The 24,840-nt window shown below is 48.4% G+C and overlaps 1 protein-coding gene across 1 annotated transcript in view; it reads left to right on the forward strand.

Annotated features, from left to right (window-relative positions):
* The window catches only part of DAGLB (diacylglycerol lipase beta), a 39,761-nt gene that overhangs the window by 2,449 nt on the left and 12,472 nt on the right, over window positions 1-24,840 (forward strand). The window contains exons 2-14 of the mRNA XM_073543007.1: window positions 6,257-6,408; window positions 8,307-8,481; window positions 10,520-10,781; window positions 12,256-12,378; window positions 12,453-12,580; window positions 19,945-20,071; window positions 20,150-20,233; window positions 20,648-20,725; window positions 22,097-22,177; window positions 22,258-22,385; window positions 22,678-22,746; window positions 22,828-22,900; window positions 23,061-23,311. Coding sequence (XP_073399108.1) covers window positions 6,257-6,408; window positions 8,307-8,481; window positions 10,520-10,781; window positions 12,256-12,378; window positions 12,453-12,580; window positions 19,945-20,071; window positions 20,150-20,233; window positions 20,648-20,725; window positions 22,097-22,177; window positions 22,258-22,385; window positions 22,678-22,746; window positions 22,828-22,900; window positions 23,061-23,311 — 1,731 coding nt within the window. The remainder of the gene's footprint in view (window positions 1-6,256; window positions 6,409-8,306; window positions 8,482-10,519; window positions 10,782-12,255; window positions 12,379-12,452; window positions 12,581-19,944; window positions 20,072-20,149; window positions 20,234-20,647; window positions 20,726-22,096; window positions 22,178-22,257; window positions 22,386-22,677; window positions 22,747-22,827; window positions 22,901-23,060; window positions 23,312-24,840) is intronic.

The raw sequence follows: 24,840 nt of genomic DNA on the forward strand, positions 1-24,840 counted from the left end.
TTCAGTGATTGAAGAACTGCCTATTGCCTCAATTCATCCATTTGATTTTTAGATTGATTAATTTTTCTTCGTTAGGATAGCAAAGGCAATGAGAGAGATTCCACAGCAAAAAAAAATGCCCTAATGCACATCATTGATTGCTGCCATGATTCATCAGGGCCTCAGCAGTGTTATCAAAAGTCTGATGATTCACCGATGGATAGGTTCAATGCTATGTGCAGCGGCCCTGAGCATGGATGCTGGTGAGCTTTGCAGTGTCTGTGTTTGTTATTTTGACCTTGGGATCAAATCAGCCAATCAAAGGTACAAAGGTAAAAGTTCAAGGAGCCTTTCTGTGCTGCTTCTGTTATTGTATACTGGCCATTGCCCCAACATGCATTCATTAGCTCACAGTGGAGGGGCAGAGCTCTGAATGCACAGCCAAAAACATGGATGGACATCGGTGCAATGTTAAAATACTTTCCTCTACTATGCAATTATAAGGGTCTGATGACTGCACGATTCGATGACGTAAACCTGTGTCAGGCCACGTCCACATGTTCAGTTTTTGGTCAGTATTTCCATCAGTATTTGTAAGCCCAAACCAGGAGTGGGTGATAAATCCCGAAGTGGTGATGTGTTTCTATTATGCTTTTCCCCTCTGATTGTTTCACTTCTGATTTTGATTTACAAATACTGACGTAAAAAACCTCACTAAATACTGAGCATGTGAACGCATCCTTAGGCTGTATAGTAAATCAGTAATGATACAGTTCTCATTACTCAGCCTTACTCACTTCTCAGCCTGATCCTAGTACTTGGCTCGGTCTCTGCCCAGAAAGACCTTTAGGGGATCTGAATGACAGTTCCAATTTATTGTGCTATAGTTCTGTACGTGATCAGTAATAATGTGATCGGTACTACTGTGTTTTATCACAAAATAGCTAGGGTCATTTGCATCGAATCTCTTTAATTCTTTTTTGGTAACGATAGAGATATGCGTGTATATGTAAGTATACTTGCCACACACACAATTCCCGCCTGTATTGAGTGACCGTGTAATGTACATATAACTGTATATCTCCTCCGTTAGTTTATATTGATGATCTGGTGGCTCAGTGGTTACCACTCTTGCTTTTCAGGACTGGGGTCCTGGGTTCAAATCCCACCAAGGACACCATCTGTAAGGCTATGTGCCCACGCTAGCGTTTTTAAACGCTCATGAAACTGATCCCCTTCCCAGAAAATGCGCGTCTTTTTTCCGTGCGATTCTTGCGCGTTTTGTGCAAAAAAAACCGCACGGTTTTGACGCGTTTTTTGACACACGTTTTCTGGGAACATTGGGGATGGCTAAAAATGCGGAGCAATGCGGAAATTAATGAGCATCCTGCGTTTTTAGCCGCTAAGCGATTCCTGAGCGGTTAAAAACGCATGCATTGGCACAAAAAGCCAAAAAAGCATGCAAATTAATTTGAAGCATCTTTTAAGCATTTCCGCAGCGTCTGAGCCGGCACAAACGCTGCAGAAATGCTTAAAAAAGCGCAATGTGGGCACACAGCCTAAGGAGTTTTTATGTCTCGAAACCCCCCCCCCCAGGTTTGCATGAGTTTTCTCTGGTTCTCCAGTTTCCTCAAAGATATACTGATACGGAATCAAGATTGAGGGAGAGTAGTGATGATGTCTGTAAAGTGCTGTGGAATATAATGGCTCTATATAAGTGAGAAAAGTAAATTATATCGGAGGAGCCTTCATAATAACCATAGAGCATACAGTCATATCTGTCCCAAGCACCTCCTCTATGGACTGGCCTTCTGTTTCTATAACATGGAAATGTGCCCTTTTTTGGGAGTTATGTTCACTTTCTGTATGTATCTAGATAGGCAGATGTCCTCACTCTTCCTAATGTAACCAACATGGTACAGGATCATATATCTGAACTCCCTGCAGCCCATATAGATGATTGGAATTCACAGGTGGCCAATTCCGACTTCCTCTGGTCTTGCAGGTGCCATTCCTGTTGCTCTGCCTCTGCGCGCCCTGTGTGAGGGGGGGCTGCTCTGCCTCTGCGCGCCCTGTGTGAGGGGGGGCTGCTCTGCCTCTGCGCGCCCTGTGTGAGGGGGGGCTGCTCTGCCTCTGCGCGCCCTGTGTGAGGGGGGGCTGCTCTGCCTCTGCGCGCCCTGTGTGAGGGGGGCTGCTCTGCCTCTGCGCGCCCTGTGTGAGGGGGGCTGCTCTGCCTCTGCGTGCCCTGTGTGTGTGGGGGGGGGCTGCTCTGCCTCTGCGTGCCCTGTGTGGGGGGGGGCTGCTCTGCCTCTGCGCGCCCTGTGTGAGGGGGGCTGCTCTGCCTCTGCGCGCCCTGTGTGAGGGGGGCTGCTCTGCCTCTGCGTGCCCTGTGTGAGGGGGGGGGGGCTGCTCTGCCTCTGCGCGCCCTGTGTGAGGGGGGGGGCTGCTCTGCCTCTGCGTGCCCTGTGTGAGGGGGGGGGCTGCTCTGCCTCTGCGTGCCCTGTGTGAGGGGGGGCTGCTCTGCCTCTGCGCGCCCTGTGTGGGGGGGGCTGCTCTGCCTCTGCGCGCCCTGTGTGAGGGGGGGGGGCTGCTCTGCCTCTGCGCGCCCTGTGTGGGGGGGGGGCTGCTCTGCCTCTGTGCGCCCTGTGTGAGGGGGGGGGCTGCTCTGCCTCTGCGCGCCCTGTGTGGGGGGGGCTGCTCTGCCTCTGCGTGCCCTGTGTGGGGGGGGGGCTGCTCTGCCTCTGCGCGCCCTGTGTGAGGGGGGGCTGCTCTGCCTCTGCGCGCCCTGTGTGAGGGGGGGCTGCTCTGCCTCTGCGCGCCCTGTGTGAGGGGGGGCTGCTCTGCCTCTGCGCGCCCTGTGTGAGGGGGGGCTGCTCTGCCTCTGCGCGCCCTGTGTGAGGGGGGGGGGGGCTGCTCTGCCTCTGCGCGCCCTGTGTGAGGGGGGGGGGGCTGCTCTGCCTCTGCGCGCCCTGTGTGAGGGGGGGGGGGGCTGCTCTGCCTCTGCGCGCCCTGTGTGAGGGGGGGGGGGCTGCTCTGCCTCTGCGCGCCCTGTGTGAGGGGGGGGGGGCTGCTCTGCCTCTGCGCGCCCTGTGTGAGGGGGGGGGGGGCTGCTCTGCCTCTGCGCGCCCTGTGTGGGGGGGGGGGGGCTGCTCTGCCTCTGCGCGCCCTGTGTGAGGGGGGGGGGGCTGCTCTGCCTCTGCGCGCCCTGTGTGAGGGGGGGGGCTGCTCTGCCTCTGCGCGCCCTGTGTGAGGGGGGGGGGCTGCTCCGCCTCTGCGCGCCCTGTGTGAGGGGGGGGGGCTGCTCTGCCTCTGCGCGCCCTTTGTAAGGGGGGGGCTGCTCTGCGAGCACTGTGTGTGTGTGGGGGGAGGCTGCTCTGCCTCTTTCTATTCAGTGCCATAGCTGTGAGTGACTATTAGGTGTGTGCGTGGGGGGGGGCTGCTCTGCGCGCGCTGCGTGGGGGGGGGGCTTCTCTGCGCGCTGCGTGGGGGGGGGGCTTCTCTGCGTGCGCTGCGTGGGGGGGGGCTTCTCTGCGCGCGCTGCGTGGGGGGGGGGCTGCTCTGCGCGCGCTGCGTGGGGGGGCTGCTCTGCCTCTATTTCTATTCAGTGCCATAGCTGTAAGTGACTATTAGGTGTGGGGGGGGGGCTGCTCTGCCTCTGTTTCTATTCAGTGCCATAGCTGTAAGTGACTATTAGGTGTGGGGGGGGGGCTGCTCTGCGCGCGCTGCGTGGGGGGGGCTGCTCTGCGTGCGCTGTGTGTGTGGGGGGGAGGCTGCTCTGCCTCTATTTCTATTCAGTGCCATAGCTGTAAGTGACTATTAGGTGTGGGGGGGGGGGGCTGCTCTGCGCGCGCTGCGTGGGGGGGGCTGCTCTGCGTGCGCTGCGTGGGGGGGGCTGCTCTGCGTGCGCTGCGTGGGGGGGGCTGCTCTGCGCGCGCTGCGTGGGGGGGGCTGCTCTGCGCGCGCTGCGTGGGGGGGGCTGCTCTGCGCGCGCTGCGTGGGGGGGGCTGCTCTGCGCGCGCTGCGTGGGGGGGGCTGCTCTGCGCGCGCTGCGTGGGGGGGGCTGCTCTGCGCGCGCTGCGTGGGGGGGGCTGCTCTGCGCGCGGGGGGGGCTGCTCTGCGCGCGCTGCGTGGGGGGGGGCTGCTCTGCGCGCGCTGCGTGGGGGGGGGCTGCTCTGCGCGCGCTGCGTGGGGGGGGGCTGCTCTGCGCGCGCTGCGTGGGGGGGGGCTGCTCTGCGCGCGCTGCGTGGGGGGGGGCTGCTCTGCGTGGGGGGGGGCTGCTCTGCGCGCGCTGCGTGGGGGGGGGCTGCTCTGCGTGGGGGCGGGCTGCTCTGCGCGCGCTGCGTGGGGGGGGGCTGCTCTGCGCGCACTGCGTGGGGGGGGCTGCTCTGCGCGCACTGCGTGGGGGGGGCTGCTCTGCGTGGGGGGGGCTGCTCTGCGCGCTCTGCGTGGGGGGGGGCTGCTCTGCGTGGGGGCGGGCTGCTCTGCGCGCGCGCTGCGTGGGGGCGGGCTGCTCTGCGTGCGCTGCGTGGGGGGGGGCTGCTCTGCGCGCACTGCGTGGGGGGGCTGCTCTGCGTGGGGGCGGGCTGCTCTGCGCGCGCGCTGCGTGGGGGGGGGCTGCTGCGCGCGCGCTGCGTGGGGGGGGGGCTGCTCTGCGCGCGCTGCGTGGGGGGGGGCTGCTCTGCGCGCGCTGCGTGGGGGGGGGGCTGCTCTGCGCGCGCTGCGTGGGGGGGGGCTGCTCTGCGCGCGCTGCGTGGGGGGGGCTGCTCTGCGCGCACTGCGTGGGGGGGCTGCTCTGCGTGGGGGCGGGCTGCTCTGCGCGTGCTGCGTGGGGGCGGGCTGCTCTGCGTGCGCTGCGTGGGGGGGGGGCTGCTCTGCGCGCACTGCGTGGGGGGGCTGCTCTGCGTGGGGGCGGGCTGCTCTGCGCGCGCGCTGCGTGGGGGGGGGGCTGCTCTGCGTGCGCTGCGTGGGGGGGGGCTGCTCTGCGCGCGCTGCGTGGGGGGGGGCTGCTCTGCGCGCGCTGCGTGGGGGGGGGGCTGCTCTGCGCGCGCTGCGTGGGGGGGGGGGGCTGCTCTGCGCGCACTGCGTGGGGGGGGGCTGCTCTGCGCGCACTGCGTGGGGGGGGGCTGCTCTGCGCGCGCTGCGTGGGGGGGGCTGCTCTGCGCGCACTGCGTGGGGGGGGCTGCTCTGCGTGGGGGGGGGCTGCTCTGCGCGCACTGCGTGGGGGGGGGCTGCGCTGCGTGGGGGGGGGCTGCTCTGCGCGCGCTGCGTGGGGGGGGGCTGCTCTGCGCGCGCTGCGTGGGGGGGGGCTGCTCTGCGCGCGCTGCGTGGGGGGGGGCTGCTCTGCGTGCGCTGCGTGGGGGGGGGGCTGCTCTGCGCGCACTGCGTGGGGGGGCTGCTCTGCGTGGGGGCGGGCTGCTCTGCGCGCGCGCTGCGTGGGGGCGGGCTGCTCTGCGCGCGCTGCGTGGGGGCGGGCTGCTCTGCGCGCGCTGCGTGGGGGGGGGCGGGCTGCTCTGCGCGCGCTGCGTGGGGGGGGGCGGGCAGCTCTGCGCGCGCTGCGTGGGGGGGCGGGCTGCTCTGCGCGCGCTGCGTGGGGGGGGGGGCTGCTCTGCGCGCGCTGCGTGGGGGGGGGGGCTGCTCTGCGCGCGCTGCGTGGGGGGGGGGGCTGCTCTGCGCGCGCTGCGTGGGGGGGGGGGCTGCTCTGCGCGCGCTGCGTGGGGGGGGCTGCTCTGCGCGCGCTGCGTGGGGGGGGGGGGCTGCTCTGCGCGCGCTGCGTGGGGGGGGGCTGCTCTGCGCGCGCTGCGTGGGGGGGGGCTTCTCTGCGCGCGCTGCGTGGGGGGGGGGGGGCTGCTCTACCTCTATTTCTATTCAGTGCCATAGCTGTAAGTGACTATTAGGTGGAAGTGCAGAGTGTTGGACCCCATAGATCTGATTTTGCTGACCCATCCTAAGGATCTGCCTCCCAGCTCAGTTCATGGTCTCTGCAATTGCTGGAAATAACTCTGTGTTATCGGCTCGTCTGTTGACGTCCATCTCTTACACAATCAATGGAGCGAAGTTTGAGCATGTACTCCTCTAACTCTGCTCAATGCAATATGTGTTTTCATGGTTTGTATCATTTATCCTTATTGCCAGCAGTCGGACCCCCGGAAGGTACCCTCTATCCTGTGGATATGTGATAACGTGTAATATTGGGAATGACCCTTTTAGCAAAAGGTATTTTCCAAGAAAGTAATGTTCAGTGTGTTTTGTGTTGACACTGTTTGCTTCTCTTTTCCAGGTGGATTGGGGTCCTGTCTCTCTACTCTGTCCATAAGGGGCACTTTGACTGTCCCGGCGGGCCCATACTAAAGAGCTACATCATTGTACTTCTCGTCATGCTGGCTGCCATTATTTGCTCAATCTCTGCCATCGTCTATGTCAGTATGCAAGGTGGGAATGTGCTATTGTAAATTATTGCTTATTTGTGGTTCCTGTAGTAATCAGTGGCCTTGCTTTTCAATGTGGTCTGAAGAAATCCCAGGAGCCAGTTAAGCAGACCTGTCACCAGATTTCTCAATAGAAACGGCATACAGTATTACATAAGTCTGGTAGCCCTGATGAGGCTGGTGTACTTACTTTGAAAATCCATGTTAAAATGTTTGTATAATCCTTTCGGAAAGTTTTCCTGCCCGTCATGAATATGGATATTTGAGGCCAGCTCTAGCTGGACTCATAAAATGTTTCTTTCAATATCGGGATTACACTGGAGTTCTGATGTGGATTGTCACAGTAAGTACACCAAATTCGTCAGGTATAAGTGGTCTGTTTAGTAATGTGTCTACTGAGCACATCCCATACAGAAAAGAGGCGGCTGATATTGCAATTAATGTGCCGGCCCTTTAAACAGCTGATTGACAGGTGCCCCCACTGATTACATATTATGTTGGGTTTTTTCCGCTTGAAATCGCCCATCTTTCCATGTCGATATTCATTACTTTCTGCGAGTCTCTGCGAGTCCTGGCTCGTATGGAGACCACCTTTTTCCTAGCACAGATTTTAGGCTTCAGGCAGAATTCTGGTTGGATTTCTAACGAGCTCGTACTTGTCTCTCTCAACTGTAAACGTTCTAGAACAAAAAAAGTCTAAGAATTCTGCGTTGTCACATTGTAAGACCCTAATATACCCACATCATAGACTCACTATAGCGTTTGCTTCAGTGGGCATGACATTACAGTACGTAGCGGGGGATAAGTTGCTTCCTGATACATTTGGAGCCAATTATCGGCTGAGAAATCAATGTGACTGGAAATGTCTGAATCCTTGTGTTGGACAGTCCAATTAGTCCCCAGTCGGATATTGTGGTTTAAAAAATAGAGCTTTTCTCCCTCTCTCTGGGTCCAACACAAAGACTCGGCCGCTGCTCCTGGTGTGTTGTGTTACCTGCAGCGCTGACGCCACAATGGCTGAGCTCAGCGGCTCATGCTGCCAACTCTGGCAGTCACTGATCGGCTGCAGACAATAACAGATATCAGGGGAATTGGTGGAGACTCATCGCTAGACCTTAAAAGGATGAGTAAACCACTGTGTTTATTTAAAAACAAAACTGTGCTTTACTCACCCTTCACAGGTCTAGCGACGAGTCTCCACCATTACCCGTTGTCTCTGTTATTGTCTTCAGCGCTGACGTCACATTGTTGTAGGGGACGTCTTGTTGGCCAACTGGGAATGGTCCGTAACTTTTTGGGAGTCGTCTTGACCATACCTAGTTGGATATAAACACTAGATATGTACATACAGGAGAGAAAGGGCCATATCTCAGGAGAGGGGCAGGAATAAAAGACAACAGCGCCAGATTTATAAGAGCGTCAGCATTTACACCAGGTAAAAAAAAAAAAAGCGTATTTATGGCAAGTGACAGGGCCTACTATTTGTTGTAAAGTTCTTTTATCAGCTGTTTTCTTTATGGAAACCGTACAGCGCCACCACAAGGGAAAGTGAAACATTGCACAGGTCTCATCCACGTCAATGTGCTGTCCATGTAATGCAGGACAGGTCCTCCTGACCGACAGACCTAACTTTTCTGCCACCCAGAGATGAAGACCCTATAACAGGGGACTCTGCTTATAGTAGGGCATCTGAAATTGGGTTTTCTAACCTGGATACCACTTTGAGGAACAGATCTTAAACCTTACAGCTCAGACTGTGTCAATAGACTACTTCGCTGAAGTGGTGTGGTGGCTCTGAGTAGTGTTGGCAGCTGCTAGCATACCTGGTGTTGTAGTCAGACTAGACTTATTGACAAGTGTTGTGTTTTGGGTTTGCTTTACTTTTTCTTTGTGCTTTTGCAGGTACAATCGCCAACCCAGGGCCCAGAAAGTGCATGCCCAAACTGGTCTATATCCGCCTGGCTCTCTATATTCCAGAATTCGCCTGGGCCATCATGGGGGCAGTCTGGGTGTCGGATAATGGATTTCAGTGTGATAAAACAGTGGTGCATGTCATTCTGCTGACTGTCATTGCTAGGTAAGACTAACAACCCAAGTTATAGTATTAGAGCATTGATGAGTCCTCCTAAATGTGTCACACTCGGGTCGAGAGACTGAAAGCCAGTCTGTGCCATTAGCTGTCCGATCTGAATCGATGTGCACGGACATCTGAATGAACCTTTACATAGAGTTCTTAGAAAGTTTTAAATTGCCTCTTCAGAAAGAAAGAGGACTTTTACTCTACAGCGCCACCTATTGGTAGTAGCGATCCTACAAGTCACAATCAACCCTTTAACGAGTCTTGTAATATGACTTAGGATACAAGCCAAATCAGAATCTCAATTTGCAGACACGGTGTTTCGAGCTATTGGCTCTCGTCAGTGCAAAGTATGAGATCTGATTTGGCTAGGTGAGAGGCTCTGGACTAGGGTCTGAAGAGGCAATTTGCATATTATTTTCCCAGAGGAGCATTGCACGGCGAATAAGCCTCCTGACCTTGACAAGCCACAGCTGGCATGTCACTCTCCGCAAGGAGAAACCTTACCTCTTAGACCCTAGAAAGTTTTTAGTGACATGTTGGTTATTCTGATATCACCCTGTGCCGTTATCCTGCTAGACTTGTGCCATTGCCCTGCAGACTTGTTGGTTATCCTGCTGTCAGCCAGTGCCATTGCCCTGCAGACTTGTTGGTTATCCTGCTATCACCCTGGGCCATAGCCCTGCAGACTTGTTGGTTATCCTGCTATCACCCCGGGCCATTGCCCTGCAGACTTGTTGGTTATCCTGCTGTCACCCCAGGTCATTGCTCTGCAGACTTGTTGGTTATCCTGCTAGTGCCCTGTGCCATTGCCCTGCAAACACTTTAGTTTTATGACACATGCAGTTGAATTCCAGTTTACATAGTGGTAGAGCTCCTGTTTATGTAGTTTTGACTCCGATATTTTATAAAATACACTTCATTGTAATTTAAGCTGATTGGTGGAGGTGCTGGTGCCCCCCGTTCTTATAATAATGACCTACACAAAACCTTTAATCCCCCCTCTCAATGTCTGACATAATAGTACATTGGGCGTGCATATGTGGAGTGGGCTTAGCAGTTGAGCCTGCACCAAAGCCGGCAGATTCTGTCTGTTTTGCCCAGCCAGCATCTGCCTATTACAGCAGCAAATCGAACTAGCTTTGATCTAGGATCCAATCTGTCTTGTTGTGCCGATGAATGGCTGTACCTGCTGAAGACTCAGTCGCTGCTGTACTGGTCCTCCTGTGAAGCCCAGCTTGTGGCTGAGCTTCATCAGAGCGTCATTTTCTATATATGTTGCAACACTGTAGTACTAAAAAAAAAAAAAAAAAAAAAAGGCAAAAAAATGTTTTAGAGAAAAAGTGTGAATTCCATTTCCTCATTTAAAAAAATGGCAGAATTATGGTGTTCCTATTTAGTTAACTATTTTTTTTCACCACTTCACTTTTTTTTTTATTTTTCAGTACATTTATGCATGGTAAAATGAATGTTGTCTGTCAAAATGGCAACTTGTCCAAGAGAAAAGAAAAAAAGGGAAAAGGGAGACCAGTTCAAAAATAAAATTTGACCATGCAGGAACGGGTTTGATATAATAGTGGTGTAAAGGAAGAAATTAGTTTGTTAAAGATGTATTCCCATCTCCAAGATCTTATCCCAATATGTAGTGGGTGTAATAATAATAATAATTTATTACTCAGTTAGAAATATAGTACAGTTCTTCTGATTCACTATGACGCTTACCCAATGTGCAGGGCATTGCAGTAGCTTAGGTATCTATGGTTATGACTACTAACAACTAACTTTCACTATGAGTGGTTGTAACCATGGATACCTAAGTTGCTGCTACGCCCTGGGCATAGGATAATCGACACAGTAAATCAGAAGAACTATACAACACTTCTAATTGGAGGTATTTGCTAATATTATTACACCACATACATTTTGGAATTTGATCCTGGAGATGGGAATACCACACTATCAAAATTCAGAGCTTAGACTAATAAGATGCTTACCGGACGCAGGGTGTGACCTCCTGCCATCTCTCCATGTATTACAGCTGGATTATCATGCTGTTCACCACTATAGCTGTCGTCATCGTTTTCGATCCCCTGGGACGCAAGAAAGTGTTATATTTCGTGAGAGATGAAGATCACAACCTGGAGAGCAGCCAGTCCGAGCAGCTGCTGTACAACTTCAGGAAGACTGCCACCAAGGTGTGGGAGACGCGCTTCCGCCTGCTGTGCTGCTGCATAGGCAAGGACAACGACAACCGGGTGGCTTTCTCCAGCATCGCCGAACTCTTCACCAGCTACTTTGCTGTAAGCTGTTCTGTGTGACTCCGGTCCTTGCAGCTTGCTGTTGTAACCTGCTGTTAGGGCTTTTTTTTTTCCCTTTTCAATCATATATGGCTCTAATAGTAGATTCTCGCTGTCCGTAATTTTCCTCCATAGAGTTGCTGCGGATTTTACCTTCGGCAGTTCTGCACCATTTTCGAGATGAATCCAAATTGTAAAACGTTGATTTTGTGGCAGATTTTTCTAGGGGTATGAAATCACAGCTGACGTGGTTGCTATAATCAAGACTTATTAAAGGCTCATTAGTGGGTGCGCCTACATGTATAAGCCCCCATAATGTACGACTTGAGGAGTCTTGTAGCAAAGTTTGTCAAGGGATAAATTTTAGGAAAAAAAGCATTTTTACAATAAGGTTTCATTAACCATTTTAAACCATTTCACTTCTCCAGCCTCTATGTATCACAGTACATAGTGAGTTGTAGATGAGTTAACGATGAATCCGTCAGTCAGCGTGTTCCATCAGCATGGTCTGTAATACTTCTTTCCTATCTGAGTTCTGAGCACATCATAGTTCACCTTTTGATTTGGTGCCAAATCCACTTACTCACTTGGTCAAGAGAGTAAAGATGATCCTGACAGTCCCTGCCATCAGAACTGATATATTCACTGTTGGCTCCTTTTTGTAGTGTATGCACTGTGGTACATAAAGGCTGGAGAAGCCAAATGATCGAACGATTTTTTTTTTTTAACTAAACCTTATTTTGAAAACATCCCTTTTCTTTGCCAAAAATGCATGCATTAAATATAAAAATGCATATATGGGTGCTCAAATTACATTTATGTAGCAAACGTGTTTAAAATGTGACCTGCCCGATTTTAAGCCTGGATAGTTAGTAGTTCTTGCCCTTATTCCTACCTGTCACCAATCTGAGGTGTTTAAGGTTGTAGTCAGCACCAAATCTGATGTAGTCTCCATTTAAAGGACAACTCTGGACCTGGGAAGGAGGGGGGGGGGTGCACACCATATGCACAGTCTCCTGAACCCCTGCACTTGGTGTAATAGTTTTATCCAGACTTTCTTAAAAGTGTATTCCCCTCCAAGATCCTAACCCATTATGTAGTAGATGTAATATTAATATTAGCAAATACCTCCAATTAGAAATGTAGTATAGTTCTTCTGATTCGCTAGGTCTCTCACCTCATGTGCAGGGCTTTGAAGTAGCTTATGAATCCATGGTTATGACTACTAGCAAGTAGCAAACTTACTATTACTATATGTGTGATTGTAACCATGAATACTAAGCTATGTTCAATGCCCTGCACATGGGGTAAGCGATATAGTGAATTAGAAGAACTATACTACATTTTTAATTTCAGGTATTTCCTATTATTATTACACCTTCTACATATTGGGAGATGGGAATACCCCTTTAATTTCTGTTGGAGACATCAGGTTCTGGGTGACCAGTTCTGGATTAGTATGGCGTCTCTCTTTCAGGACACAGACTTGGTTCCCAGTGACATAGCTGCTGGACTGACCCTCCTTCATCAGGAGCAGGATAAGATTGAACTGAGCCGAGATCCAGATGAAGTGTTGTCCCAGTCGCCGTCACATCCTGAGGTCAGTCCTGCCAAAGGAATTCCTCTAAAAATAAGCTGCTCCCTGTATAAAACCTTCCTCCCTTCTCCTTTCAGAGAGATGACCTCGAGGTGGAGCTGCATAAGGCCGCTCACTACATGCAGTTTGCCGCCGCTGCCTACGGATGTCCCCTTTATGTGTACAGTAACCCCCTAACTGGACTGTGCAAACTGTGCGGAGAATGGTGAGTGTGTGGTGTCATCAGTCTTAATTTTCAAGGAGATTAGGTTCATCCTTTTTTTATTTTATTCGTCAGCCTTTCTGTTACATAAAAGGAGGGGACTAATGAATGTTGCCAGGATCTCTGGAGAAAGTTTATAAGTCCTGCTTCCTGCCCACTGTAAATGATTGACAGCGTGTCCACCTACACTCCCTGACAGAAGTTATGTCACTTATCCATGTTATGTAAATAAAAGCTTATGACCTGATGTTAAATTCATCCATTGGTTGTATAAATTATTCTTTTGAAAGCTGAAACCCTCCGAAATGTGGTTTCGGCTAAGAAAATAAATTGCCATCAATGCAGAAATATTTATCATTTAACCCCTTCACTACCAAGGGTGGTTTGCACGTTAACTACCGGGCCAATTTTTACAATTCTGACCACTGTACCTTTATGAGGTCATAACTCTGGAACGCTTTCATGGATCCTGGTGATTATGACATTGTTTTCTCGTGACATATTGTACTTCATGTTCGTGGTAAAATTGCATTCAAATAACTTGCGTTTATTTGTGAAAAAAACGGAAATTTGGCGAAAATTTTGAAAATTTCGCAATTTTCCAACTTTGAATTTTTATGCCCTTAAATCACAGCGATACGGCACACAAAAAACTTAATACATAACATTTCCCACATGTTTACTTTACATCAGCACAATTTTGCAACCAAAATTTTTTTTTGCTAGGAAGTTATAAGGGTTAAAATTTGACCAGCGATTTCTCATTTTTGCAACACCATTTTATTTTTAGGGACCACTTCGCATTTGAAGCCACTTTGAGGGGTCTATATGATAGAAAATACCCAAAAGTGACACCATTCTAAAAACTGCACCCCTCAAGGTGCTTAAAACCACATTCAAGAAGTTTATTAACCCTTTAGGTGCGTCACAGGAATTTTTTGAATATTAAAAAAAAAAATGAACATTTAACTTTTTTTCACAAAAAAAATACTTCAGGTTCAATTTTCTTTATTTTACCAAGGGTAACAGGAGAAATTGGACTGCAAAAGTTATTGTGCAATTTGTCCTGACTACGCTGATACCTGATATGTGGGGGGGAACCACTGTTTCGGCGCATGGCAGAGCTCAGAATGGAAGGAGCGCCGTTTGACTTTTTCAATGCAAAATTGGCTGGAATTCAGATCGGACGCCATGTCACGTTTGGCGAGCCCCTGATGTACCTAAACAGTGGAAACCCCCCCAAGTGACCCCATTTTGGAAACTAGACCCCCCAAGGAACTTATCTAGATATGTGGTGAGAACTTTGAACCCACAAGGGCTTCACAGAAGTTTATAACGTACAGCGGTACAATTAAAAAATCATATTTTTTCCACAAAAATGATCTTTTCACCCACAATTTTTATTTTTCCAAGGGTAACAGGACCCTAAAAGTTTTTGTGCAATTTGTCCTGAGTACGCTGATACCCCATATGTGGGTGTAAATGACTATTTGGGCGCATAGCAGAGCTCGGAAGGGAAGCAGCGCCATTTGACGTTTTTGGCTAGAATTGAGATCGGACACCATGTCGCGATTGGAAAACCCCTGATGTACCAAAACAGTGGAAACCCCCCACAAATGACACCATTTTGTAATCTAGACCCCCCAAGGAACTTATCTAGATGTGTGGTGAGAACTTTGAACCCCCAAGGGCTTCACAGAAGTTTATAACGTACAGCAGTACAATTAAAAAATCATATTTTTTCCACAAAAATGATCTTTTCACCCTCAATTCTTATTTTTCCAAAAGTAACAGGACCCTAAAAGATATTGTGCAATTTATCCTGAGTACGCTGATACCCCACATGTGGGTGTAAACCACTATTTGGGCGTATGGCAGAGCTCGGAAGGGAAGCAGCGCCATTTGACGTTTTTGGCTGGAATTGAGATCGGACACCATGTCGCATTAGGAAAGCCCCTGATGTACCAAAACAATAGAAACCCCCCACAAATGACACCATTTTGGAAACTAGACCCCCCAAGGAACTTATCTAGATGTGTGGTGAGCACTTTGAACCCCCCAGTGCTTCACTGAAGTTTATAACGTCCGGGCGTGAAAATAAAAAAATCGTATTTTTTCCACAAACATGATCTTTTAGTCCCCATTTTTTTATTTTCCCAAGGGTAACAGGAGAAATTGGACCCCAAAAGTTGTTGTCCAATTTGTCCTGAGTACGCTGATACCTCATATGTGGGAGAAAACTACTGTATGGGCACACGTCGGGGCTCGGAAGGGAAGTAGTGACGTTTTGGAATGCAGACTTTGATGGAATGGTCTGCGGGTGTCATGTTGCGTTTGGAGAGCCCCTGATGTACCTAAACAGTGGAAACCCCCCACAAGTGACCCCATTTTGGAAACTAGATCCCCTAATGAACTTATCTAGATGTGTGGTGAGCACTTTGAACCCCCCCAGTGCTTCACAGAAGTTTATAACGACCGGGCGTGAAAATAAAAAAATCGTATTTTTTCCACAAACATGATCTTTTAGTCCCCATTTTTTTATTTTCCCAAGGGTAACAGGAGAAATTGGACCCCAAAAGTTGTTGTCCAATTTGTCCTGAGTACGCTGATACCTCATATGTGGGAGAAAACTACTGTATGGGCACACGTCGGGGCTCGGAAGGGAAGTAGTGACGTTTTGGAATGCAGACTTTGATGGAATGGTCTGCGGGTGTCATGTTGCGTTTGGAGAGCCCCTGATGTACCTAAACAGTGGAAACCCCCCACAAGTGACCCCATTTTGGAAACTAGATCCCCTAATGAACTTATCTAGATGTGTGGTGAGCACTTTGAACCCCCCCAGTGCTTCACAGAAGTTTATAACGACCGGGCGTGAAAATAAAAATATCATATTTTTTCAACAAACATCATCTTTTAGTCCCCATTTTTTTTATTTTCCCAAGGGTAACAGGAGAAATTGGACCCCAAAAGTTGTTGTCCAATTTGTCCTGAGTACGCTGATATCTCATATGTGGGAGAAAACTACTGTATGGGCACACGTCGGGGCTCGGAAGGGAAGTAGTGACGTTTTGGAATGCAGACTTTGATGGATTGGTATGCGGGTGTCATGTGCGTTTGGAGAGCCCCTGATGTACCTAAACTATTGAAACTCCCCACAAGTGACCCCATTTTGGAAACTAAACCCCCCACGGAGCTTATCTAGATGTGTGGAGAGCACTTTGAACCCCCAAGTGCTTCACAGAAGTTTATAACGCCTGGGCGTGAAAATAAAAAAAACATTTTTTTCCGCAAAATTATATTTTTGCCCCCAGTTTTTTATTTTCCTAAGGGTAACAGGAGAAATTGGACCCCAAAAGTTGTTTTGTAATTTGTCCTGAGTAGGCTGATACCCTACATGTGGGGGTAAAACACTGTTTGGGCACATGGCAGAGCTTGGAAGGGAAGGAGCACCATTTGACTTTTTCAACACAGAATTGGCTGGAATTGAGATCAGACGCCATGTTGCCTTTGGAGAGCACCTGATGTGCCCAAACAGTGGAAACCCCCAATTATAACTCCAACCCTAACCTCAACACACCCCTAACCCTAATCTGAGCCCTAGCCCTAGCCCTAACCCTAGCCCTAACCCTAGCCCTAACCCTAGCCCTAACCCTAGCCCTAACCCTAGCCCTAACCCTACCCTAACCCTAACCCTAGCGGGAAAATGGAAATAAATACATTTTCTTTTAGTTTTATTATTTTTCTCTAACTAAGGGGGTAATAACGGGGGGTTTGATTTATGATTTATGGCGGTTTTTATGTTTGGCGGCTGTCGCACGCTAAAAGACGCTTTTTATTGTAAAAATAGTTTTTGCATCACCACATATTGTGAGCTATAATTTTTCCATATTTTGACCCACCGAGTCATGTGAGGTCTTATTTTTTGCGGGACGAGTTGACGTTTTTATTGGTACCATTTTCGGGCACGTGACATTTTTTGATCGCTTTTTATTCCGATTTTTGGGATGCAGAATGAACAAAAACCAGCTGTTCATGAATTTCTTTTGGGGGGTGCGTTTACACCGTTCCGCGTGCGGTAAAATTGATAACGCGTTTTTATTCTTCGGGTCAGTACGGTTACAGCGATACCTCATTTAGGTCGTTTTTTTATGTTTTGTCGGTTTTTTGCAATGAAAACAATTTTATATAAAAAATAATTATTTTTGCATCGCTTTATTCTGCGAGCTATAACTTTTTTATTTTTTTGCGGATGATGCTGTATGGTGGCTCGTTTTTTGCTGGACAAGATGACGTTTTCAGCGGTACCATGGATATTTATATGCGTCTTTTTGATCGCGCGTTATTGCACTTTTTGTTCGGTGGTATGATAATAAATCATTATTTTTTGCTTCGTTTTTTATTTTTATTTTTTAAGGTGTTCGCTAAAGGGGTTAACTAATGGGACAGTTTTATAGGGCAGGTCATTACGGACGCGGCGATACCAAATATGTGTACTTTTATTGTTTTGTTTTTTTTTTATTTTCAAAAAATGGATTTATTGGGGAATATTTTTTTTTTTTTTAACTAATTTATTTAGCGATTTTTTTTTAAATTATTTTTAACACTTTTTTTTTTTTTTTTACTTTATTACCTTGTCCCAGGTGGGACATCACTGTCCTGTGACAGATCGCTGATCTGTCACATCACAGATCACTGTGACAGATCAGCGATCTGTCACAGGCACTGCTGCAGACTTCCTCATGCCTGCGCTTTGCAGGCACTGAGGAAGCCAGCTTCCTCAGGCCCCCGAAGGCCCCCGTCGCCATCTTGGATTCGGGGGCCTGGAGGAAGGGAGTCCCCCGCAGCAGCGCTGCACATTGCGCTGCCGTGGGGGGCTCAGGGAAGCACGGAGGGAGCCCCCTCCCTGCCGATGCTTCCCTTTAACCCCCGGTACACCGCGATCGCGTTTGATCGCGGTGTGCAAGGGGTTAACGTGTCGGGGGCGGTCCGTGACCGCCCCTGACACATTGTGCCGGGTGTCAGCTGTGATAATTAGCTGACACTCGGCCGCGATCAGCGGCGCTCACCACGTGGGCGCCGCTGATCGCGATGACGTAATATTCCGTCCATGGTAATTAGGTCCATGGTCACATGGACGGAATATTACGTCAATTGTAGGTAAGGGGTTAATGGACACAGAATGGTCAGATTTTGGCAAGACAAAAGTTTTGTCACCTGGTCATATAATGCCCCCAATCCTAGCTTATATCCTCACCTGTGCTCAGTAAATGATCGGTTAATTAGTAGGTGTGTGTAAAAAGAAACCCAGCACCCCAGACCTTCACTTGAGCTGCAACTAAAGCTCCGACAACATGCCGAAAATCCACCCTGCGACCAAAGCCTGGATTATCAAGAGGCTGAAGACCAGATCCACTGCAGAGGTGGCTGGCACCTTTAATGTGTCTCAGTGTCAAGTACAAAGAATTAAAAAAAGATTTGAAGAGATTGGAGATGTTTGACAAGCCCAGGTCCGGCAGACCCCACAAGACAACTGCTCAGGAGGAACGTTTGTTGGTTAGAAAATCCAAAGCAAGCCCCTCTTCCACTGCAGCAGAGCTCCAACAGGCCTAGTCAGCTCAAGTCCCTGTGTCAACTAGAACAGTTTGTAGGATTCTGTCTCGAAATGGCCTCCATGGTCGAATCAGTGCCCAGAAGCACTAAACAAAAGGCAAATAAAAAACTGTGTGGCATTTGCAAAGTCCCACAGCCTGCTAAACAGATGGACGCTGGGAAAGTGGCAGAAGGTGGATTTCTCTGAAGAATCTTCAGTAGAACTACACTACAGCTGCCGCAAATACTGCAGGAGACCTACTGGATCCCGTATGGATCCAAAATACACCCAGAAAACAGTTAAATTTGGTGGTGGAAAGATCATGGTCTGGGGTTAGATTCAGTTTGGGGGTGTGCAGAACATTTGCAAGGTGGAAGGCAATATCAATAGCCTAAAATATCAAGAAGTAGTAGCTACCTCTTATATTCCAAATCATAAAAGGGGTCAAATTCTGCAGCAGGATGGTGCTCCATCTCATACATCCATCTCTACTACAAAGTTCCTCCAGGCAAAAAAGATCAAGGTGCTCAAGGACTGGCCAGTCCAGTCACCAGACATGAACATCATTGAGCTTGTTTGGGGTAGGATGAAAGAGGAAGCTTGGAAGACAAAACCAAAGAATCTAGATGAACTCTGGGAGGCATGGAAGACTGCATTTTTGCTATTCCTGATGACTTCATTAATTGCATGAATCATTGTTGAACCGCATGGATGCAGTCCTTCAAGCTCATGGAAGTCACACAAAATATTAAATATGACTCTAATACAGACCTGGGCAATGGGCGGCCCGCGTAGGGGTCTGGGACTTCTCCGGTTCCTGCTTTCCTCATGAATCATTCATGAGGAAAGCAAGAAGCAGAGGAGTTCCGGCAGACGCGGCGGTGAGCGGAGCATACCCCGACCTCCTGAGAGCGGCACAGAAACATTGCCTCCAGCGCACCGCCCACACACCAGACCTGCGGCGCTGACTGGTCGAGGCTGGAGGGGGACGTGGTCAGGGAGAGGGCTGCATAGATGCCGTTGGTGGCGTCTGCTTGCAGCAGTATACATCACACCACGCCTCCAACTCTGTGCTAAAACGTGGAGGCGTGGTGTGATCTATACTGCTGCAAGCAGACCAGTGACACTGTGGTGCAACGTAAGGCTAGCATCAATTACTTTAGACTGGGTCTGGACTGGGTGTTTACGTCAGGCCAGGGTCTGGGACTCTGGGTAGAGTGGTCAGCGCCTAATAAAGCCCCTTGTTTATGAAAAGATAGCATATGTATACTATATATTATATACATATATAGTATTGGGTGCAACTGAGTTAATTATATTAGTCTGGCCCTCTGACACCATCACAATTTCTAAAGCGGCCCCATGGCAAAATTAATTGCCCACCCCTGCTCTAATAGCACCACAGCTTCATTCACCGATGTTATGCAACATATATTTGTATTTTAAGTTAATTATTTGTTTGAATATCACATTACTTTCTGTGGGCAACAAAACTTTTGTCTTGCCAAAATCTGACCACTCTGTGTCCATTAAATGATCAATATTTCTGCATTGATGCCAATTTATTTTCTTAACCGAAACCACATTTCGGAGGGTTTCAGCTTTCAAAAGAATAATTTATACAACCAATGGATGAATTTAACGTCAGGTTATAAGCTTTTATTTACATAACTTGGATAAGCGACATAACTTCTGTCAGGGAGTGTACAATATGACGGACCCTCCATCCCACTATATTTCCACATAGATCTGAATTATATCCTTATTTTTATTCTAGTTGCCAGAGCCGGAGAGCCCAGAGCGATATTGTGGGCGGTGATCACCTAAAATGCCATTTTGGCTCCATTCTACAAACAACAGGACTGCAGTACCGGGACTTCATCCACATCAGCTTTCATAACCGGGTGAGACAATAACCATCATGTCCCAGCAGTGAGTAAGAACTACAAACCTAGTAATATCTTTCATATTTTATCTTGTAGATTTATGAAATTCCATTTTTTGTTGCCCTTGATCACAAAACAGAAGCCATCTTGGTAGCCATAAGAGGAACATTGTCCCTTCAGGTGAGTGATGATCATCGAACATATACTTGTTTCTGCAGATATCGGTTATGGGGAATGCTTTCTTTTCTCTTTGTCCTGGATCTGGCAAATGAAGCATTACATTGCGGCCTGTGAGAGCGGGCTAGTAGCTTGTCGTCGGACGACTCCATGTGCCTGGTACTGCAGCTCCTGCACTTCCTTCTGATGATCAAAGTGGGTTCTGAGGGTCCGACAACATCGGTGAAATTATATTTTTTCATTCTCGTTTAACTCCTTAAATACAGCATGAGCAACAAGGCTAACGTCCAAGTCCAGCACTGGAAATGGTGCATTATTGACTACAACACTTTTGGTTCATGCCTGTAAATATGTGTCTAATAGAAACTGGATTGTCTCATGACTGCCATCACTAATCCTGACTTCTGCCTTCTGTAGGATGTCCTTACTGATCTATCTGCAGACTGTGAGAATCTGCACACAGATGGGGTGGACGGCGATTGCTTTTCACATAAGGTAAAGAATGACATATAGTGCCTAGGCCCTCTTGCGCTGCCTGGGCCCTCTTGCGCTGCCTGGGCCCTCTTGCGCTGCCTGGGCCCTCTTGCGCTGCCTGGGCCCTCTTGCGCTGCCTGGGCCCTGCCTGGTTTTACAGCCCAAATTGATGGGGCACAGCTAAAAAGCATGTAGGCCTTTGCACCTAGGCTTGACATTGAACACAACCTCCAACACCTGCCTTTGCACTTTGTTGCAAAACGGATGAATTTAAACTTTGAAGCTGCTGTCCAGGATCTTATTTTTTTTTTCTTCTTTATTATATTTTCTCTCTGACTTACCTGCTGTAAATATAACAAAATGATTGTTACTCACCCACCATGACTCCAGCACTCCCCTCTCTCAGCTCATGGTCTTCGACATTCTGCAATAGCGACATGACTATAGCACACATGACCGCTGCAGATAATCGCTGGGCTTATGTTGGCACAAAACCACTGAACCCAGTGACTGTCTGCAGTGGTCACGTGCTATAGCCTGCGAAGAAAAATCTGTCACAAATACTTGTATGGATGAATTTTGATGCCCAATTCAGAAGCATAAACTGAAGTGTCTGTGCGGATTATTTTTTGTGTGAACAGTCTGCAAGAAACAGGGACATGTGACAAGGGGTGGGTGCAGGTTCCAGGGCATCGCTATTAGTATCGGCGCTATGATCTTTATGATATATTTGTTATTCCACTGTCCAGCGCACTATATGATATACCCGGTAAATGTACAATTACTTATTGATCTGTACCTTGGAATATTGTCACCTATTTGTACAGATCTCTAAATGTATATTAATTTTATTAATCCTGGTGCCCTGCATTACCTGTACCCTTTTTAGTATTTTTTCTAATGCACTTTGTGTCTCCACTATGTTAATGTTCTCTGTGATTTGCTAATAAAACTTATACCTTTTTTTTTTTTTTTATTATATATATATATATTAAATTTGGGCGCTTTTGATCGCTTTGTTCTCTTTTCTCTAATAGTTTTGGTTGCGATTGGCTCTATATATTGGTCCCATACTTGCACCAATGTGTTACAAATATCTGGTGATTATTCGCTTATTATAATGGTGCATTATATATTGCTTGGTGTCTACTTTACCATGTGACAACTACCGTATGTAGACTATAATGTTCTGTCCATGACCAACACGTATAGACCATGTACGTGAAAAACGGCCGTCTGAGGACGAATACTCCTAGGAGTCATGGACGCTCGGGCCATTTGCAGGCTCCATGCAGTGATGGCGGCAGCTGTGGCTTCCAGAGTTAATATTTGCGCATAGGTTGGGTTTCTGTTTTTGCTCATCACACTTTTGTACAATTCCTGTTCATTTAGGGTATAAGTCAAGCTGCAAGCTACATCTACAGAAGACTGATAAATGATGGCATATTGAATCAAGCGTTCACCGTCGCTCCAGTAAGTTGCCTACTGCCTCGGTGACGAATGATGCAGCGTGCGCTCTGTTACCATTTTTTATTTTTATCTTTTCTTGCCAGGAATACAAGCTTGTCATTGTAGGACACAGTTTAGGGGCTGGAGCTGCTTCTGTGTTGGCAGTGCAGCTTCGAAGTTCCTTTCCTACTCTCAAGTGCTATGCGTTTTCACCACCAGGAGGCCTTTTCAGGTGAGAATGTTTCACTGTTCATAGGCAGTAAGCAGCCAATCATTGGTGTGGGTGGGGTTATACAGAGCTCCTGAATTTGGGGGATGACATGGCAACAGGTTTCCCAGTCCTGCAACAATAATCTCCTGCTGAGAAAACAGGGATTTTATAAAAACTACAGCAAGTAACCCAGTAAGTGACACACAGATGGAATTGGCGTCCCTGCTGCCAGAATTTGCTGCGTGGTCATCATGCAGAGTGAGAAGTTCTTTGACATTTTACTGGATTTTAACTGTTTGATTCCTTCCTCTAGCAAAGCGCTTGCTGATTTTTCCAAAAGTTTCATCATCTCGGTAATAGTTGGGAAAGATCTGGTGCCAAGGTAACGACTCGGTTCTTGGAATGCACCTGATACAGTTAAGTTCCACGCATCCCATTCATGGTCTTCTATCTTCCTCTACAGGCTGAGTTTACCCAACATGGAAGATCTGAAGAACCGAATATTGAGGATGGTGGTCAACTGTAACCGACCCAAGGTATGTGATTGTGGGGACAACCGATGTATCACTGAAGGGTGAAAAATGACTATCTCTGGAGCCGGAGAGAGGACAGATCATTAGATGCCATCTTCAGTGATGCTCTTTCTATAGCACAGGATATCTCGCTAACTTTGAATGTCTTTTCCTTGACTCTCAGTATCGGATTCTGCTTCATGGATGTTGGTATGAAATATTCGGTGGTAGTCCAGATGGCTTCCCGACAGAACTGGATGGTAGAAACATGGCATCTCTAACGCAGCCATTGCTGGCTGAGCAGACTTTATTGATTCAGAAGTCGTCTTCATATAGCACATTAACAGAGGGGTCCCCTTCTGATTCTCCCCGATATCCTCCTCTGTATCTACCAGGGAAAATCATCCATATTACAGAAGACAGCAGAGCAGGGTGGTAAGTCTATCCTATGCATTACATGGAATTTAATAAGGGTGAGGTCCGACTTGGCACTTATAGATCCGTAGAGGTGGAGTTGCAGATTTTTGTGCACGCTGCAAAACCCATGTGCACTTTATGGGGATTGAAATCCAGCTCTGAATTCCGAGCATGGTGCAGATCCTTAGAGATTTGCCATGTGAGGCCTTACTCTGGTGGTATTTTCACATGGCGTAAACTTAAATCCACATGTATTCTCCCTTCTTATTGCTTTCAGTGGGAATCGGCAGCGTACTACACGTCACTTATTTTAGTGCCGCAGATTTGACATGCGGGTCACACACACACAAAAAAATCGATTTGTCCCTTGTTGATGCGACGCTTGTGCCGCTCAACCACGTTAAATAGTTAATCGACGGTACGTCACGCTGTGGATCTTTCAGCAGAATAAATCCTATGGGTACACTTACCATGAGGGTTTACACTTAGTCTATAGATATATTTTGTTTGTTTTTTTGCAGTTTGGGCCAGCAGTGGCTTTCTTTTTAATATATTTCACATAAGATAACAGACCTTGGAGGGAATGTCAGCATTACATTCCTTTATTGCTGATTTCCCCTGTAACTGAGGCAGGCATAGTAGCAGGGCAGATGACTTTCTCCAGACTGCACCATAGAGTTGTCCATGCTCTTCTAAATGCCTCCATACGCATTAGACTAAAGTTGGAGGAAGGCATCAATATCTCTGTGATCGGCTAATCGTTTAATGTGTACGGGGGCTGGTGCCCTCAGAAAACACATCGAGCCGTACGGTCTTCTATATGGGGAGAGATTGCTGATCTCCAAATGATTGGTCTAATGTATGTGGGGCTTGTGCTAAGTTTGGTTGTCATCTCCTATCCTTGGGACAAGAGATAAGTCTCTGATAGCTGGGGGGGGCTGACCGCAGGGTTTGTGAAAGGAGCGGAGGTGGAGCATGAGCACCCCCCCGCCGCCCCATTCAGTCTTATGAGAGTGCTGGAGATGAGCCTAACGCCAGGGCTGTGGAGTCGGTGCTCATTTTGGTGGAGTCGGATTTGGAGTCGATATAAAATGGACCGACTCCTAAAATATTTAATAAATTGGGTACAGTAATTCAATGCAGGATGTGCTGAATATTTTTTCATAGGAATTTGGGAAAGTTATGAAATGTCCTATAAATGGCTGTTCTATTCCTGATCTAAGGCTGCATTCACACACAGCGTTTTTCCTGCGTTTTTTGAGGATACGTTTTTCAGCTGCAAAAGCCGATCAGCTTTTTAAAAAACTGCATCACCTGAAAGGTTTTTGAGCTCATAGATAATGTTTTCAATAGCAAAAGCAGATTAGAAATCTGCTCTATCCATATCTGTCTATCCATATCTTATCTGTACCAAAAAGATTGAAAACCGGGTAGTACACAGACTAACACTCCTTTTTTTTTTTTTTTTTTTTTTTTTTAAAGCACCAGTCAGGTACACCTCATAGCTGCCCAAAAGGACGCCCAGGACAGGCATTGCTCGTCTTCAG

Source organism: Dendrobates tinctorius, unplaced genomic scaffold (assembly GCF_039654945.1).
Source record: "Dendrobates tinctorius isolate UK_male_01 unplaced genomic scaffold, ASM3965494v1 ptg000129l, whole genome shotgun sequence".
NCBI lineage: Eukaryota > Metazoa > Chordata > Amphibia > Anura > Dendrobatidae > Dendrobates > Dendrobates tinctorius.